This window comes from Megascapheus bottae, chromosome 30, assembly GCF_031878675.1.
Source record: "Megascapheus bottae isolate mThoBot1 chromosome 30, mThoBot2.hap1, whole genome shotgun sequence".
Lineage (NCBI taxonomy): Eukaryota > Metazoa > Chordata > Mammalia > Rodentia > Geomyidae > Megascapheus > Megascapheus bottae.
This window is the reverse complement of record NC_143538.1, coordinates 12,770,426-12,785,207: the sequence shown is the minus strand read 5'-3', so window position 1 is coordinate 12,785,207 and position 14,782 is coordinate 12,770,426. Positions and strand designations below refer to the sequence as shown.

General features: G+C 54.4%; 2 protein-coding genes across 2 annotated transcripts in view; one reads left to right on the top strand and one right to left on the bottom strand.

Annotated features, from left to right (window-relative positions):
* The first annotated feature begins 1,587 nt into the window (after window positions 1-1,587).
* Rlbp1 (retinaldehyde binding protein 1) lies at window positions 1,588-7,426 on the top strand. The gene is made up of 8 exons (XM_090321367.1): window positions 1,588-1,731; window positions 2,218-2,259; window positions 2,387-2,515; window positions 3,840-4,044; window positions 4,534-4,712; window positions 6,484-6,642; window positions 6,725-6,835; window positions 6,956-7,426. Exons 2-8 carry the CDS (start codon window positions 2,248-2,250, stop codon window positions 7,112-7,114), a joined length of 954 nt encoding a protein of 317 aa, XP_090177493.1. The 5' UTR covers window positions 1,588-1,731; window positions 2,218-2,247; the 3' UTR covers window positions 7,115-7,426.
* Window positions 7,427-11,581: 4,155 nt separating this feature from the next.
* The window catches only part of Abhd2 (abhydrolase domain containing 2, acylglycerol lipase), a 46,189-nt gene continuing 42,988 nt past the window's right edge, over window positions 11,582-14,782 (bottom strand). Inside the window, exon 11 of the mRNA XM_090321709.1 lies at window positions 11,582-14,611. Coding sequence (XP_090177835.1) covers window positions 14,415-14,611 — 197 coding nt within the window. The 3' untranslated portion in view covers window positions 11,582-14,414. The remainder of the gene's footprint in view (window positions 14,612-14,782) is intronic.

The following is a 14,782-nucleotide window of genomic DNA, read 5'->3' as shown; positions in this document are numbered from 1 at the left end:
CCGCTACCCCGGGCAACAAGTCCCGCCCCCCCGAGGCGCACTTCCGCCCGCGGGGGCGGGGCGAGCGTGGAACGTACCAGGACAGCCGAGAGGAAGGGGGGGACGTCCCCCCTCGCGGGCGGAGGGAGGGGGCGCGCGTCCGCGGCGGATCCCCGCGAGGCCGGGCACTGGAGGCATCCGGAAGGCGCCGGTCCCGCGAGGCCCACCCTGCCCCCGCGTCCGCGGCCAGGCTGCCGTGTCTGCGACCCCCACGCGCGGGCACCCCCGCCCCCGCGGGTCCCCGGGGCGCCGCCGCGCCTGCGCCAGAGGGAGACCATCCCGGGGGCCCCAGCAGGAAAGACCACCGGGCCTTACCGGAAGCAAACAAGTAAACAAATACACGTCCACAAATAAATACGTACGTGCAGGACCGCGATGAGAGCAGGCCCTTGGAGGTGCTCCTCTAGTCCAGGTGGGGAGGACAGCGCCGCCCCGTCCTCAAATGTCTGCAAAGGGCGAGCCAAAGGCACCCTGTCTCGGCCAGGGCCTGGCCTAGTGGTGGAGAGCTTGCCCTGCATGCGCCAAGACCCCGAGGGGTCTGCCACACAGCAACTACTCTAGAAATGTTGGTTGAAACTGCTTAATTCTGGAGGCTTCCATCTGGGGATCAAGATTTGAAGCCAGACCAGGAAGAAAAGTATAAGGAACTCTGTCTCCAAGATACCTAGCAAAAAGCCAGGCTGATGGCATGGCTCAAGTGCTGGTGCACCGGCCAAGCAAGCAAGCCAAGCAAATACCAAGTCCTGCGTTCAAACCCCAGCACTGACACTAAATAAATAAATACAATAATAATGACAAGAGAAAAATACAAGAATGTAGGGAAAGGGAAGGTAACGGAAAGGAGAGGAAAATAGTGAAAAAGAACAAAGGAGCTTCAAAGCCAAAGAAGGATGTAAAATGAACTTGCAGGATTTTTGCACATCTTCAGTACCTATGACTGACGGTCTATCCTAAGTATTTGAGTGTTTTAGTATACCTGCTCTGTTGTGCCTCCCTACAACCTCACAGTGCTGTCTGGCGAGGGGGATTCCCTCACTTACCACTGTGCCTGTCCTGGTGCTTGAACTCACGGCCTGAGTGCTGTCCCTTAGCTTTTGCACTCAGAGCTGTTGCTATACCAGCTTGGGCCACATCTCTCCACTTCTGGCTTCCGGCTAATTGAAGATAAGAGTCTCATAGACATTCTTGCCTCAGCTAGCTTCCACCTGAGATATTCTGATCTTAGCCTGTTGAACAGCTGGGGTTACAGGCAGGAGCTGCTGGCACTCGGAAGAATGAGCCACAGGCCCGGATGTGCCAGAGCTGCAGTTCCATTTTTAACTCCCTTCACCCCTCTACCTGGGGGAATGGGCGCTGAGATGCCTCCTTTACCCTCTGCATGTGGACAGCCAGGGCAGGGAAGTAGGTCGGATACCAGGACCCCGCCCCACGGGCCAGCAGCTTGTGCACGGCTAAGCAGGAGGACACAAAGGAGGGCTTTGATGACTCTTCCCCCCTCTCCCCATGCTGCTTCACCCGGCCTCCTGGGAGCCTGGATTAATGGGAAACTGTGGGTGCAGTGAGACATTTCTTGTGACCCACTAATCCTGGCCTTCTGACCAGGCCCTGCCCCCCGCTCCCCCCCACAGGCAGCCCAGCGCTCTGGTGGTTCAGGTACCAGGTGGCCCCAGGGAGGAGCGGCTGACTTGGCAGGTGAGTGGGTTTCAGGGGGCCCTGTCTGGGCCTGGAAGCCCAGGACAGGGATGAGGAGGTGGGCCTGGGGAGGAGGTCTGGGAAGCCACATTCCAGGCTGCCTGGCCAATCTCCGGGACCAGACAGACCACTTTGTCCTACAGCAGATCCTGGAGCTGAGAAGGTAGTTGGGCTCTAGTTTATTCCTGTCTAGGTCAGAAATACCCGTTCTGTACCCTTCTGCCAGCATAAGCCCAAGGACTAGGTCCTTCAGAGCTGCCTGGGAGCCGTGGCTCAAGTGGTAGGGCCCCAGCCTTGAGTGAAAGAGCCAAGCAAGGGCACAAGATGCTGAGTTCAAGCCCAGTGCTGGCAGGAAATGAATGAATGAATAAACAAATACAGCACAACCCAGCGAAGGCACTCAGCAAGGGGCTTGCTCAGTGAGGGCATAATAAGTGCTCACTTTTGCATCGCGACCTCCTCCGCTCGTGCACTGGGAAATACCAGGCCCTGCTCTTCCCCAGGACTCAGAGGAAGATGGCAGAGGGGGTGAGTATCCCCTGGGGCTCCCCCCTCCTCCCTCCTTCCCTGCTTCTCTAGCATCTCTTCTCACATCTCTGTGGGCCCTGGGTGCCGCAGAGGAGTGGGCCTGAGGACGCCTCACTTGTCGGCTCAGGTGGGCTCGTTCCGCATGGTCTCCGAGGAGGAACAGACACTCCGGGCCCAGCTGCAGCAGCTCACCACCAAGGACCACGGCCCCGTCTTTGGCAGGTGCAGCCAGCTGCCCCGCCACACCTTGCAGAAGGTGAGGGGAGGGGGAAGGGAGGGGAAGGACGGGGGAAGGGAGGCAACACAGGATTGGTGTGGAGGACAGGGGTGTCCGCAGATGGAGCCTGGTCTGCTGTCGTGTCACACTGGACGTTGAGGGACTGAGCCAGTGTAGAAACTGTCCTGGAGACCAGGGCATGGCAGCACCGTGTAGACCAGCAGTGGCCAGGCCAGCTTCATCCAGGACCATAGCTGGAGCCTCTGGACCTGGGCGCCACCCCAGAGCCAGACACCAGGACCACCAATTAGGAAGTGGCTGGCATCGGGCCCTGGATACGAATCTTGGCCCTGGAAGTGGGGGTGGGGGAAGGGGCTGGTAAACAAGATCTGCTGTCCCCACTGGACAGGCGAGACGTGCAGGTCCTAGAACCCATCCTATTTCTGGCCCACCTTGGGACCTTGCGCACATAGCTTTCTCTGTGCCTCCCTCAGAGGTGGCCAGAGGGCGAGTGTGCTCGGTAGGGGTTGGCAGAGTTGACTTGGGGCTGTGGGGGAGGGGGAGCGTGTGGGGTGGCTGAGCTGACTCGGGGCTCTTGGCTCTGCATCTCTGGGCATCTAAAGTAGAAGGTCCTCTGCCACTTTCCTGGCCCCCTCGTGCCACCATGCAGAGAGCAGTGCAGGACTCTCAAAGGCAGCGAGGCTGCTAGGTCAGAGCCCCTCTCTATCCGCTCATCTGAGAGACAGGAGTAAGAATACCAACCATGCCAGGCCTGGTGGCTTATGTATATAATCTTAGCACTTGAGAGGCCAGTGCCAAAGGACTGAGAATTAGAGGCCAGCCTGGGGCCACAGAGTGAGATCAGACAGACAACAACAGCAAAGCCAACGAGAATGGAATCGGACCCATGATGGGTAGTAAAAATCAAAACACCCACAGAACACGATGCAGCCAGGCAGCTGTAATCCTGGCTACTCAGGAGGCGGAGGACGGAGGATTGTGCTTTGAAGCTAGTGGGGGAGGAGAAAGTCTGTCATCTTCAGCTACCTACCAGAGGAAGCTGGCAGTGGAAGGGTGGCTCAAGTGGTAGAGTACCTGCCTCGAGAGATAAAGCAAGAGGACAGTGGCCAGTTTCACTAGCAGTGAGCGTGCATGCGTACACACACACACACACCCCTCAGCAGACCTCGTGGTAGGCAGAGCAGGTACCAGCAGTTATTGCTGCAGACATACCGTTGGTGGTGGCTTCCCACTTCAGCAGCATGGATCTGGAGTCACAGCAGGGGAGTGGCGGCCCCCAGGCCTCAAGGCCTCCCCACGTACAGAGCTCTTTACTCACCAGCCCCTGTGACCCCCGTCCCAGGCCAAGGATGAGCTGAATGAGCGGGAGGAGGCCCGGGAGGAGGCTGTGCGGGCGCTGCGGGCGCTGGTGCAGGTGCAGGCGGCCTCCGGGGAGGAGGTGGCCCAGGCAGTGGCGGACCGGGTCCAGGGAAGGGACGACGCCTTCTTCCTGCGCTTCATCCGGGCTCGCAAGTTTAACGTGGGCCGCGCCTACGAGCTGCTCAGAGGTGAGGCTGGCTGGGGGCACGCCGCTGGGGGCTTCAGGACGGTGATGTCCACTCCCTACCTGGCGTGGACAGAGCCCCCTTCCTGCCTGGTCCCGTGGGAACCTGCTGGAGGGGGGAAGAGAGAGACAGGGATGGAGCTGGTGGACAGCAGAGGTGCGGCTAGAATGATCTTAGCCTCCTGAGTAGCTAAGATGACAGCTCAGTCACCAGCACCCAGCTGGGGTGGGGGAGGGCTCTTTCCCAACACTGCCCACACCCCACTCGCTGGCCTTGACCTCAGTTCCCGCAGCAAGGGGCGTGGAAGCCACAGTCACCAGTCTAGGATGAGAGCTCACCTTGAATCTCACAGGGTTGCAGGACAATTTGCCGAGATGGGCCCACAGATCTATGTCTACATAAGAGCTGGTGAGGAATCAGGAAGGAGCCGGGACTCACAGCCCGGTGGGGTGGGGGTCAGCTCCTGGCAGGCACTCCTTCTCCCTCTCCCAGGCTACGTGCACTTCCGGCTGCAGTACCCGGAGCTCTTGGACAGCCTGTCTCTGGAGGCTGTGCGCTGTACCATCGAGGCCGGCTACCCTGGGGTCCTCTCCAGCAGGGACAAGTATGGCCGGGTGGTGATGCTTTTCAACATCGAGAACTGGCACTCTGAAGAAATCACCTTTGATGAGGTCCGAGGTGTGGGGGGCTCATCCGGCTCCCCATCTGACTCTCTCCCTCTCAGACACTCACTCCTGGTGCCTCAGGAGGCCAGGGGGAAGTGGGGGCGGGGAGGGGGCGAGAGCAGACATCACATGCCACCAAGCCCTTTCCAGGCAGAGAAGAGATTCGTGGCTTGTGCCAGCTGGAAAGGGCTCTGCTTTGTAAGCACAGCCGGGTGGGCGATAATACATGGTGTCTCCATAGTCTCCACCCGGGGCCAGGAGGAGCTGGCAGCTATGGGGGTGGGAGCTGAGGGGGGGTCTTGTCCAGTACTGCAGGCTGACAGCAGAACAGGAGCTTCTAGAAAAGACAAGTTCCACTCTACTTCCCAGACGACTGTGTCCTTTGCATTTATGTGGGTGCAAGCTTGCTTGCCTGAACCCTAAGAGTTTGCACCAAGGGAAGAATGAGGGTTTGTCTTAGGATGTGTCATCCAGCCTTGAAAAAGACTTTCCCGTTAGAAAAGATGCATCAGGCTTGCTTTGAGGAAATGCTGTTCAGTTGCTTTGAAATAATTACTCAATGTCTATCTTCATCTGGGTGCCAGTGGCTCAGGCTCAGGAAGCGGAGACCTGAAGATCACAGTGTGAAGACAGCTCAGAAGGAAAGTCTAGGAGACTTTCCACCAAAAAGCCGGAAGTTGAGCTGTGGCTCAAGGGCCAAAGCACTAGCCTGGAATGCTAAGGCCATGAGAGCGGCCATGGGTGCAAGCGCTAGTATAGCTTCCTGAGGATACCTGATTAAGCCCTGAAGTTTCTATGATGGAGATATGTAAAAAAAAAATCTTTCTTATCTGGCCAGGAGTTTGGCCTAGTGGTTAAAGTGCTTGCCTAGCATGCATGAAGACCCGGGTTCGATTCCTTGGTACCACATATATAGAAAAAAAAAGCCGGAAGTGGTGCTGAGGCTCAAGTGGTAGAGCTCTAGCCTTGAGAAAGTCCAAGGACAGTGCTCAGGCCCTGAGCTCAAGCCCAGGACTGGCCAAAAAGAAAAAGAAAAAAATCTTTCTTATCATACACACATACACATATCACTAACAAATTTGAAATCATCCGTAATTCTGATACCCAGATACTTTTACCACTGACATCTTCATATATATATATATATATATATATATATATATATATTCTTCATATATCTATAGATATATTAGAATGTGAATTCAGGGCCTCATGCTTGCTAGGCCAATGAACCACCCCTCCAGTCCTCCCTCCCAGGTAGACACACAGACAGCAGGATTTTTATTTTTTTTATTGTAATTAGTAAAAGGGTTACATGATGTTTGCCAGATAGAAGGTGCATTAATTCACATACATTGATACCCTTTCACATGTCTTGGTACCCATTACCCTCCCCCCCCAGCAGGATTTTTCTTATAAAACGGGATCCTGCTTTACAACGCCATGCACTTTTCCTGCCCATCAGTGGCTTCTGGGTCATTTTAAACCATTGCTGAGTGCCACAAGACTTCCTTCTTTCGTGATTTTACCAGTCCTTTGTGGCACACTTGGGTTGCTTCCAGCAGGGCCCTGGTGGGATAAACACTCTGCCTACAGATGGAACCTCCAGGGTTGTCATCTTGTGTGTACTCACTGAAGGGGGGGGCATGTCCGACATGGAAGCCTGTGGCAAATTCCTCAAGGAATGAATGTATAAGTAACAGTCCCCTGGGACCTGAGCCTTCCTGACCCCGGAAGGTGGGATCTGACACCCCTCCCTCCATCTCTTCTGCCCTAGATCTTGCAGGCGTATTGCTTCATCCTGGAGAAGCTGCTGGAGAATGAGGAGACGCAAATCAACGGCTTCTGCATCGTGGAGAACTTCAAAGGCTTTACCATGCAGCAGGCTGCGGGGCTGCGGGCCTCGGATCTCAGGAAGATGGTGGACATGCTACAGGTGAGGCCTTGCCACCTGTGCCTCGCTCGTCCCTGGCAGGTGGAGAGGCTGAGGTCATGGTGATCTCTCCCCATCTCTACAGGATTCCTTCCCAGCCCGGTTCAAAGCCATCCACTTCATCCACCAGCCCTGGTACTTCACCACCACCTACAACGTGGTGAGGCCCTTCTTGAAGAGCAAGCTGCTGCAGAGGGTGAGGCCCAGTGAGCCCGGGCCTGGGCACCAGGCTGAGAGCTCCTGTCCCCCTCTCCCCTCCTGCCCGCCCGGTCCTCAGGGAACATTCTGCTCACCTGTCCTCCTTGCTTCCCTGCAGGTCTTTGTCCATGGAGATGACCTCTCAGGCTTCTTCCAGGAGATTGATGAGACCATCCTGCCCGCTGACTTTGGGGGTACACTGCCCAAATACGACGGCAAGGTGGTTGCCGAGCAGCTGTTTGGCCCCCGAGTCCAAGATGAGAACACAGCCTTGTGAGCATGCGTCTGTCCTGCGTGGGAACTGTAGTTAGCATCCTGGCCCTGCCCGATGGCTGTCTTGGACTCCAGGCTGGGGAAAGCTGGGCCCCAGAGGACCTGGCTTCCTCAAACCTAAGCTTCAGGGGGAGGGGCTCAGAGGAGGGGAGAACTTCAGGGGAGAACCGTAGGACACACTGCCTTGTGTGCGGCTGGATTTCAAGACCCTCACAAGGCCTGTTGGTAATTTCCTCTGGAACTCCCCAGGGCCTGTGAAAGCAGGACAAGAGGCCAGAAAAGCCCCTCCACCTGCATACAATAAAAAGAAAATAGCGAAGGGTCTACCGTGACATGATTTGGCAAACACAGTGATCTTGGTGAGAGGATATGCTCTCAGAATCCCAGAGGGGAAGTGGGGAGCAGTTTCACTGTGGGAATGGCCTGCCCTCCTCAATCAGGTGCCTGCCATTTGATGCCCACCCCAGCCAGTTCTGACTGTGGACTTATACCGCCCCCTGCTGGCCATGTTCTGGCATTGCCCCACTGGGGACAGGCTGGGCAGGAAGAGCCAGCTGGCAGACCTTGCCAGGGAAGGGAGGGCATCCTTGGATGTTAAAACCTGACTTGCTCACCCCCACCAGTCTGTGTGTACTGTGTATGTGTGTTTGTACTGTGTGCTGATCCTTGGACTTGAACTCAGGGCCTCGACGCTGTTCTAGAGCTTTCATGCTGAAGGCTACACTCTACCACGTGAGCCACACAGCTCCATTTCCCTGTACTTTTAGACTCTAGTTATTCTTAAAGCACACAGGGTCTTGTCTTTCTACCCAGGCTAGCCAGGACCATCATCCTCCTGTCTATATCTCCCAAGAGATCACAGGTGGGCAGCAAGGCTAGCAACACACCCAGCCTTGCCTTAAAAGTCTAATGTACATGACCTGACATGTGGCCAGGCATCAATCTTCTCAAGTCCCTTAAGTAGCTAAGATGTAATTGATTAAGCCCTGTGTGTGGACACATGGAGAAGTTTAGGTTAAGAAGAGGCCACAAAAAGGTGCCAGTGGCTCGTGTGTGTAATCTGCTAGGAGGCTGAGATCTGAGGATCATGGTTCAAAGCCGGCCCAGGAAGGAAAGTCTGTGAGATTCTTATCTTCATTTAACTACCAGAAACCGGGTGCTGGGGTTCAAAGTGGCAGAGCACGAGCTTTGAGCCAAAGAGTTCAGGGACAATGTCCAGGCATTGAGTTTAAGGTCCATGATTCACACACACACACACACACACACACACACACACACAAAATAAAGAGCCATCCTGGTGAACATCAAATGAAGTTGAGATCAAGGGAGCCAGACTCCTCTGTCCCAGTGTGCAGACAGTCCATGTGAGAAGGCAGCGGTCACAGGCTCAGTGCCCCAGAAAAAAAATGAGCAAATAGGGGCCAGGACTGTGCAGAAGTAACTCTGCCAGCAGGCAGGACGTGTGCAGGAGAGACCAAGAAGGAAGGAGAGCTTGGTGATGGACACAAACCCTCAGTACTTCCAAGCCCAGAGGTGGCTCAGAGACCTGCTCATCCAGGCCCGTCTCTGCCATCCTCTGATAGATGTCATCTGGTAGACAGATGCTCCGGCACACAGCCGTACCCCGGGGAGACTCCTGGTTTGTAGTCTGTGGTGGTTTATGAGTGGGAGCCAAGCTGGCCAAACCAGAACCACTGCTCCTACAACACAAGCACCTTGGAAAATATTGAGTGACTCAATGGTTCAGTGTAGGCCTTCTTGTCATTCCTTTTTTTTCCCTGGACCGGTCCTGGGGCTTGAACTGAGGGCCTGAGTGCCATCCTGGGGTTTCCTCAAGGCTAGAGCTCTACCACTTGAGCCACAGCACCACGTGAGTTTTTCTAAGTGGCACTGAGGAATCAAACCCCGGTCTTTGTGCACATCAGGAAGGCACTCTACCACTAGGCCATGCTCCCGGCCCTTGTTCTTCTTATGAAACCTTTTTCATTTTTTTTTAAAGCTGGTGTGATGTGTGCCTATAATCTCAGCTACCTGGAAGGCTGAGAGTGAGAGGCGAGGTTGGGAGGCCCTACTTCACATGCTGGCAGGGCCTGCTGGTGTGATCCTGTTGTGCAGTGATGTGGAAAGCATAAACAGGAGGACTGTGGTCAAGTCAAACCCTACTCAAAAAAGTAACAAAAGCAAGAAAGGATAGGGGTGTTGTAGTCGACACCAGCTTAGCAAGTACAAGCCCCTCAGTTCAAACCCCAGCACCACCAGAAAAGAAAACAACCCACTAGACAAACCACACACAGCTATGCTATGTTTTTAGTCTTTATTTTTTTTAAGTAAAGAAAACCCATTGAATCAAAGATAAGAAAATTACAGTTTTTGTTTGTAATTATTTTGTTTCACCATCACACAGAATTAAAGTAGAATCAAAAGTAACATGAGAACATAAAACGACCAAGGACACGATTGTTTAGTACAATTTCTTAATAAAGGTAAATATCCTCATGTTTAGAAAAAATTGCATTGCTAGTTGCAAATCTTGAATGCCTCTGCCCTGAAGGATCCTGCATTTGCAATACTCCCACCCCAAAGACCCAGCTGCACAGGGACTCTTGAGAAGTGAACTCATCCATACAGTATATTTTCAGGGCCGCATTGGAGATTTCAGAAAACCTCAAGAAGACAAAACCAAACCAAACCCAGAATCAGGAATGTGAAAGTAATCATTCCGAAAATCAATCTGCACCCAGATTTGACAACCTATGGGGGTCTCACTAGGAAAAGGAGTGATGCAAGCCCTCCGACCATCCTTCCCTCCATCCCTGCATCCCTCGGCCCTTGGTGGCACTGAGGCAGCTGCAGTGGCACAGGGGAAGCAGCTCAGGTGTAGCACGGTACCGTCACAGTGGACAGACCCAGACTGCCTGGAATTGAGGGGGGGGGGTTGTGCTTTAGCAAAAGAAAGCGCCCCAAAGAAAAATTACAAGCAGACAAACCCTCACTCCTGATCTCCTCCCTGACTGCAAAATGGCCTGGGGAAAGATGGTTGGTGCTAGAAACAAGATGATGGTTCTGGGGGTCAGTGAGGCCAGCTGCCAGCGGTGGACCATCCTCAACTAGGGCAGCAGTGGGTTTCTGGGCCAGTGGGGACCAGGAAGAAGAGAAGCTGCGTTACGGATTTCATCACTGATGGCGAGGCATCCGGTTAAGAGCGGAAGACCTCACGAGTGTCAGGACGGCAGACTTAATCCACCATGTGGAAATGAACTCCAGCTTGTCTGTCGTTAAAACACATGCTAGAGGAAAAGCTAGAACTTCTCAGGGGCAGCTGCCCCCATGTGCCAGTTGGGGAAGGGCTGTGGGGTTTACTGTCCAACTGCCCAGAGCTGTGAGGGGGGAGGGGGTACTGCCACCCCAGGTGGCAGCAACTCCGAGAGAGAAGACAGCCTTTGCTCTAGGTGGCATCTGGTCCACTCTGCCAGTAATTCCAACTTTTGAAGGGGGAGGGGCACTTCCCTCTACTTAGACAGATAACAGACCACTTACCCTTGGTTGCTTGGCCCCTAAATGCCACGGGAAGGCCAGCTTTCATGGCTTTCGGAAGCAGCTGAGCAATGCAACGTGGCTTTGAACAAAAGTAAGGCCAAGATGATAGAGGGGCCAAAGATGAGGCCTGCTGTGGGTCTCTCAGATTGTTGAGGCTGGGGAGGTGGGGATGTCATGTGACAAGGCCCCTTCCTGTCACCTGTGGGATTTCCTGGTCTGGCCATGGGTTTGCTTTGAGCCTCATTCAGGATGTTGGGGGAATGCCAGGGGGGGGTTCCAAAGCAAGTTAAGGCTTCGCGGCAAGGACGACCATTCCAGATGATGCTGGGCTGGATGCTGCGATGAAATGCTTTTTCCTTCTCGCTCTCCAGTCTGCATAGACTTCCTTCACTGTGTCTGTGGTTCAGGGGTCCTTAGCTCTACATCAGGATCGAGGCCACAGGAACAGAAAGGCCTCTCATTCCTCTGACACCTGCTTGCTGGCGAACACACACAAGAGCGCACATCCGTGACTTCCCTGGAAGTCCAAAGCCCATCTCAAATCACCCAGACACAAAGGCAGCTCTCATTCGGATCACAAGGCCGAGGACGAGCTGGGTGACCCAGAGAGTTCAGCACAGTCAAGATGTCTGGGAACGAAAGGCTGAGCAGGAAGCACTTTCTGACCCGCAACATGGCAAGATGGCATCTGTCTTTCATCCCAGTGGCACCTGCTGCAGTCACGAGACCACACAAGGACACTGTAGTGACGGACTTGGAGAAAGAAGCCAAAGACGGGGCTTTGGATGGGGTCCAGGGCTCTAATGAGGGAAAGCTGAATGCACAAACTCCCTCTCCGAGGACCCTGGAGATGAATGAGCCTGGGGCTGTGGTTCAGCTGCTCCCACCTGTTGTGGCTGGGAAGCCAGGGTCAGCCAAAGCCAGACAAAGAGATACAATTGTCTTAGAGACGAGCTGAGAGGAGGTGGAGGAACTTATCTAATGTGACTAGAGAAGCCATCGGGCTTCCTGGACAGCATGTCGAGGAAGCCATCGGGGCTTACAGACCACAAAGCCACAGCCTGTCACCGCTGCTTCCCATCGGGGCCTTCGGTGCAAACTACTCAAACCCACCAACATCACAGGTCTCCTCCAGGCCCACAAACCTCGTTCTCACATCACTGCATCCGGGAGAGGACAGGTCTTTTTGAGTCAGATAGTCCTAATGTGACTGGAATCGGCATCTCCAAATTGATGGGGTGGGGGAGGGGAGGGGGCAGGAAAAGGGCCTCTCCCCCTTGGCTTTTTAACGTTGTTTCTTTGATTTTAAAGCAGCATCTTTGAGCATTCTAGAAATTCAATCTTGTTTTAACCTAGATGGGACCTCAGTAGCCAGAAGAGCAGTCACGGGGCCATCAGAGCTTGGAGCTCTGTGACCTTGTTCGCTGCCTGAAAGACAGCCCCAGCCTCATCTCATTCCCACGCCTTCGGGTCTGAAGCCTGAATGAAGGGCCTCAGTTCATCTCCTGTGAACCCAAATGAAATGTGAGCGCCACTCAGCCACCCATCGAGAGATTTCAGCTGGGGTGTGTTCCCCTTTTTGGGGTGGTAGCAAAGCCCACACCCCTAGAGGGGGAGGGCCCAGTCACCTCTGCCTGTGTGGCTGCGGGACTGACTCTCCTCTGGACCACTCCAGTCAGGAGGTGGGGCTGTGGCCTCAGGCAGATGAAAGGGGATTCAAATCTATTAAATTATTGCTTGGTTCATCTGTTTTCACAAAGAGTCTGGAGGAATGAAGGTAAGTGCAGGAAACACGCCAGAATCTTCTGGGTTATAGCTGTGGTTGGCGCGAGGAAAGAGTCACAAGAGAGGGACTGGCTTCCAAATTGAGGGGTGGGTAATAAAGTGCTAATTTGTGCTAAAAGAAGACAAAAAGAAATGTGTTGGAGAAATGACAAGTTGGGGGAGGAGCAACATGCAGGAATCTGTTGAATGTGAGAAATGAGACCATGGCAGAGTTGAGAGCACAGAAACGTAATCTTCAGGGCCAATGGCTGTGTCTGGTGTTACTTAGGGTGACCTGGTGATTGTCGGAAAATGACTCAGGTTACAGAGGTCCCTGTCACAGTCACTGCCGGTGCCGGAAGTCCATCCACCAGTGGCCACGACCAGGCGTTCCGGGGGCTTCAGTCACCACTGAGCCACCTGCACATAATAGTCCCGTCTTTCCTGGAGCCCAAGCTGAACAGCAGAGAAAACATCTTTTACAGTGTCCAGATGATTTCACTCACAGTTCTGTCCAGTTCCAGGTAGCAACTGCTGGCTTTCACAGCGCTGGGCTCCTAGATTCTCAAGAACTTCAGGACTGTAGACAGGAGCTCTGGAACCGCCAAGGGTCGTGTCCACCTCACTAGACAAAGGTGTCACTAAGTTGTCTCCATAGGCAACAAACAATAGTAGCTAGTCAATGAAAGAGCTGCTTGCAATAAACTCCCACCCCTGTGGGTTGGATATAATCTTTCTTTAAACTCAGATCCAGCTTTTGAATTGTTTGGTATCAAGAAGCCAGAGGTAGAGGGGCCTGGGTTCAAAAACTTAAATGACAGCTGAGTGCTTTAAAGCTCCCCCAAATCTCTTTACATGGAATGGGGGAGAAGTGAGAAAAACACAGGACATCTACATGCTTAGACCGGGAGCTACCCCTGGGCTGGACTGTCGAAGTGCCCTCCCAAACCTCAGCACTCTGTCACTGAACTTCAGAACTGGTGGTCACCCCGGCAGAGCCCCCCCTTCCGTTTCATCACAGAGAGGCAGCGCCAGGGTTCAGCCCACACATCCACTTCCACCTAAGGCTATGAGAGAATGTCACCACTTAATCCCACAAGGCCAGCTAGGGACCTGGGGGTGGGGAGGGCAGGAAGAGACACTTGATTATGAGTTCAGCAAAATGAGCCCTGGAAGGCTCCTGACTAAGAAGGTGCTAGAGAACTCGGTGCCCCCATCTCTGCCTGGGGATGAGAGTCCCCTGGGGCACTTGTTAAAAATTAAAATCCCCAGACTCCTCCCACTGCCACTCCATCAGCCGCTCCCAGGGGAGGGGCCTGGGAGGCCGAATTTTTAAAAAGTGCCCCGTGTGACCCTCTGCAGCAGTAGCAAGCATTGAGAAACCGGCTTAGAGAAGGCGAGGGGGAAGCTTGGCTGATAACTGGCGGGAATGTCTTTTCATTTGCAGTGCTGGGGATGGAACCCAGGGCCTGGAGCCTGCTTGGCAAAACCCCACCCCTGAGCTCCACCCCTGGCCCTTTCCTTTGCCAGGGAAGAGATGACTCTGAGCCTTGGAGGCTCAGGTCCTCAGACTCCCAAGCTGACTGTGCCTTGGGCACTGGCCTGGGCTGGTAGGCGTCTGTCCGGGTCTATGTAAGGACATGGGGACACGCACAGTGATCACAAGGTGACACGTGGTCAGGGAGAAGCCTTCCTACTGGCAAAGCAAAACTGCAGCTCAGATACATTTTTAATAGTGAAACTAGATGCAACTGGCTAAGTGGTCAGACGCTGAGATTCAATAGGAGGCAGCGTCGGGTGGCTTGTCCCCATGGCTAACAACTCCATGGGGACACCAGTAACTAAGCACAAAAATAACCTGGAGTCCCAGGGAGAGCGGCCAACTTGACCCAGGAGTGCGGGTGGGTGGCCCTGCTGGCTGATGGTGTGAGGTCCGATCCAGGTCACTGAGACAGTGGGGAGGGCGCGGCTTCAGAGGGCTGGACACACAGAGTCCAGGGGCCTCATTCCTGCTCCACCTCCACTTGCTCGGGGTCGGAGCACTGAGACTTGTTCCGCTCCCAGTGGCATATGGCGTCGGCGTACTCCACCACCAGCTTGTCCATCCACGTCAGGGGCTCGGGAAACAGCACCGACCCCTCGAAGAAGCCCAGGTGGCCCCCATGCAGAGTCAGCACAAACAAGACGTTCTCCCGCTTCTCTGCAGGGAGAGGGGCGAGTTACTTTGGTCTCCTCACGCCCCTGGGGAGGGGAGCTGCTGGGGTGACCTGCTAAGGCCACCTACGCGGGCACCAACCAGTGTGAAGGTAGAATGGGCCCCAGCTTCACAAATTCTTAGAACTCTGATCAAGTCTCAAACTTGGCTGCAGAT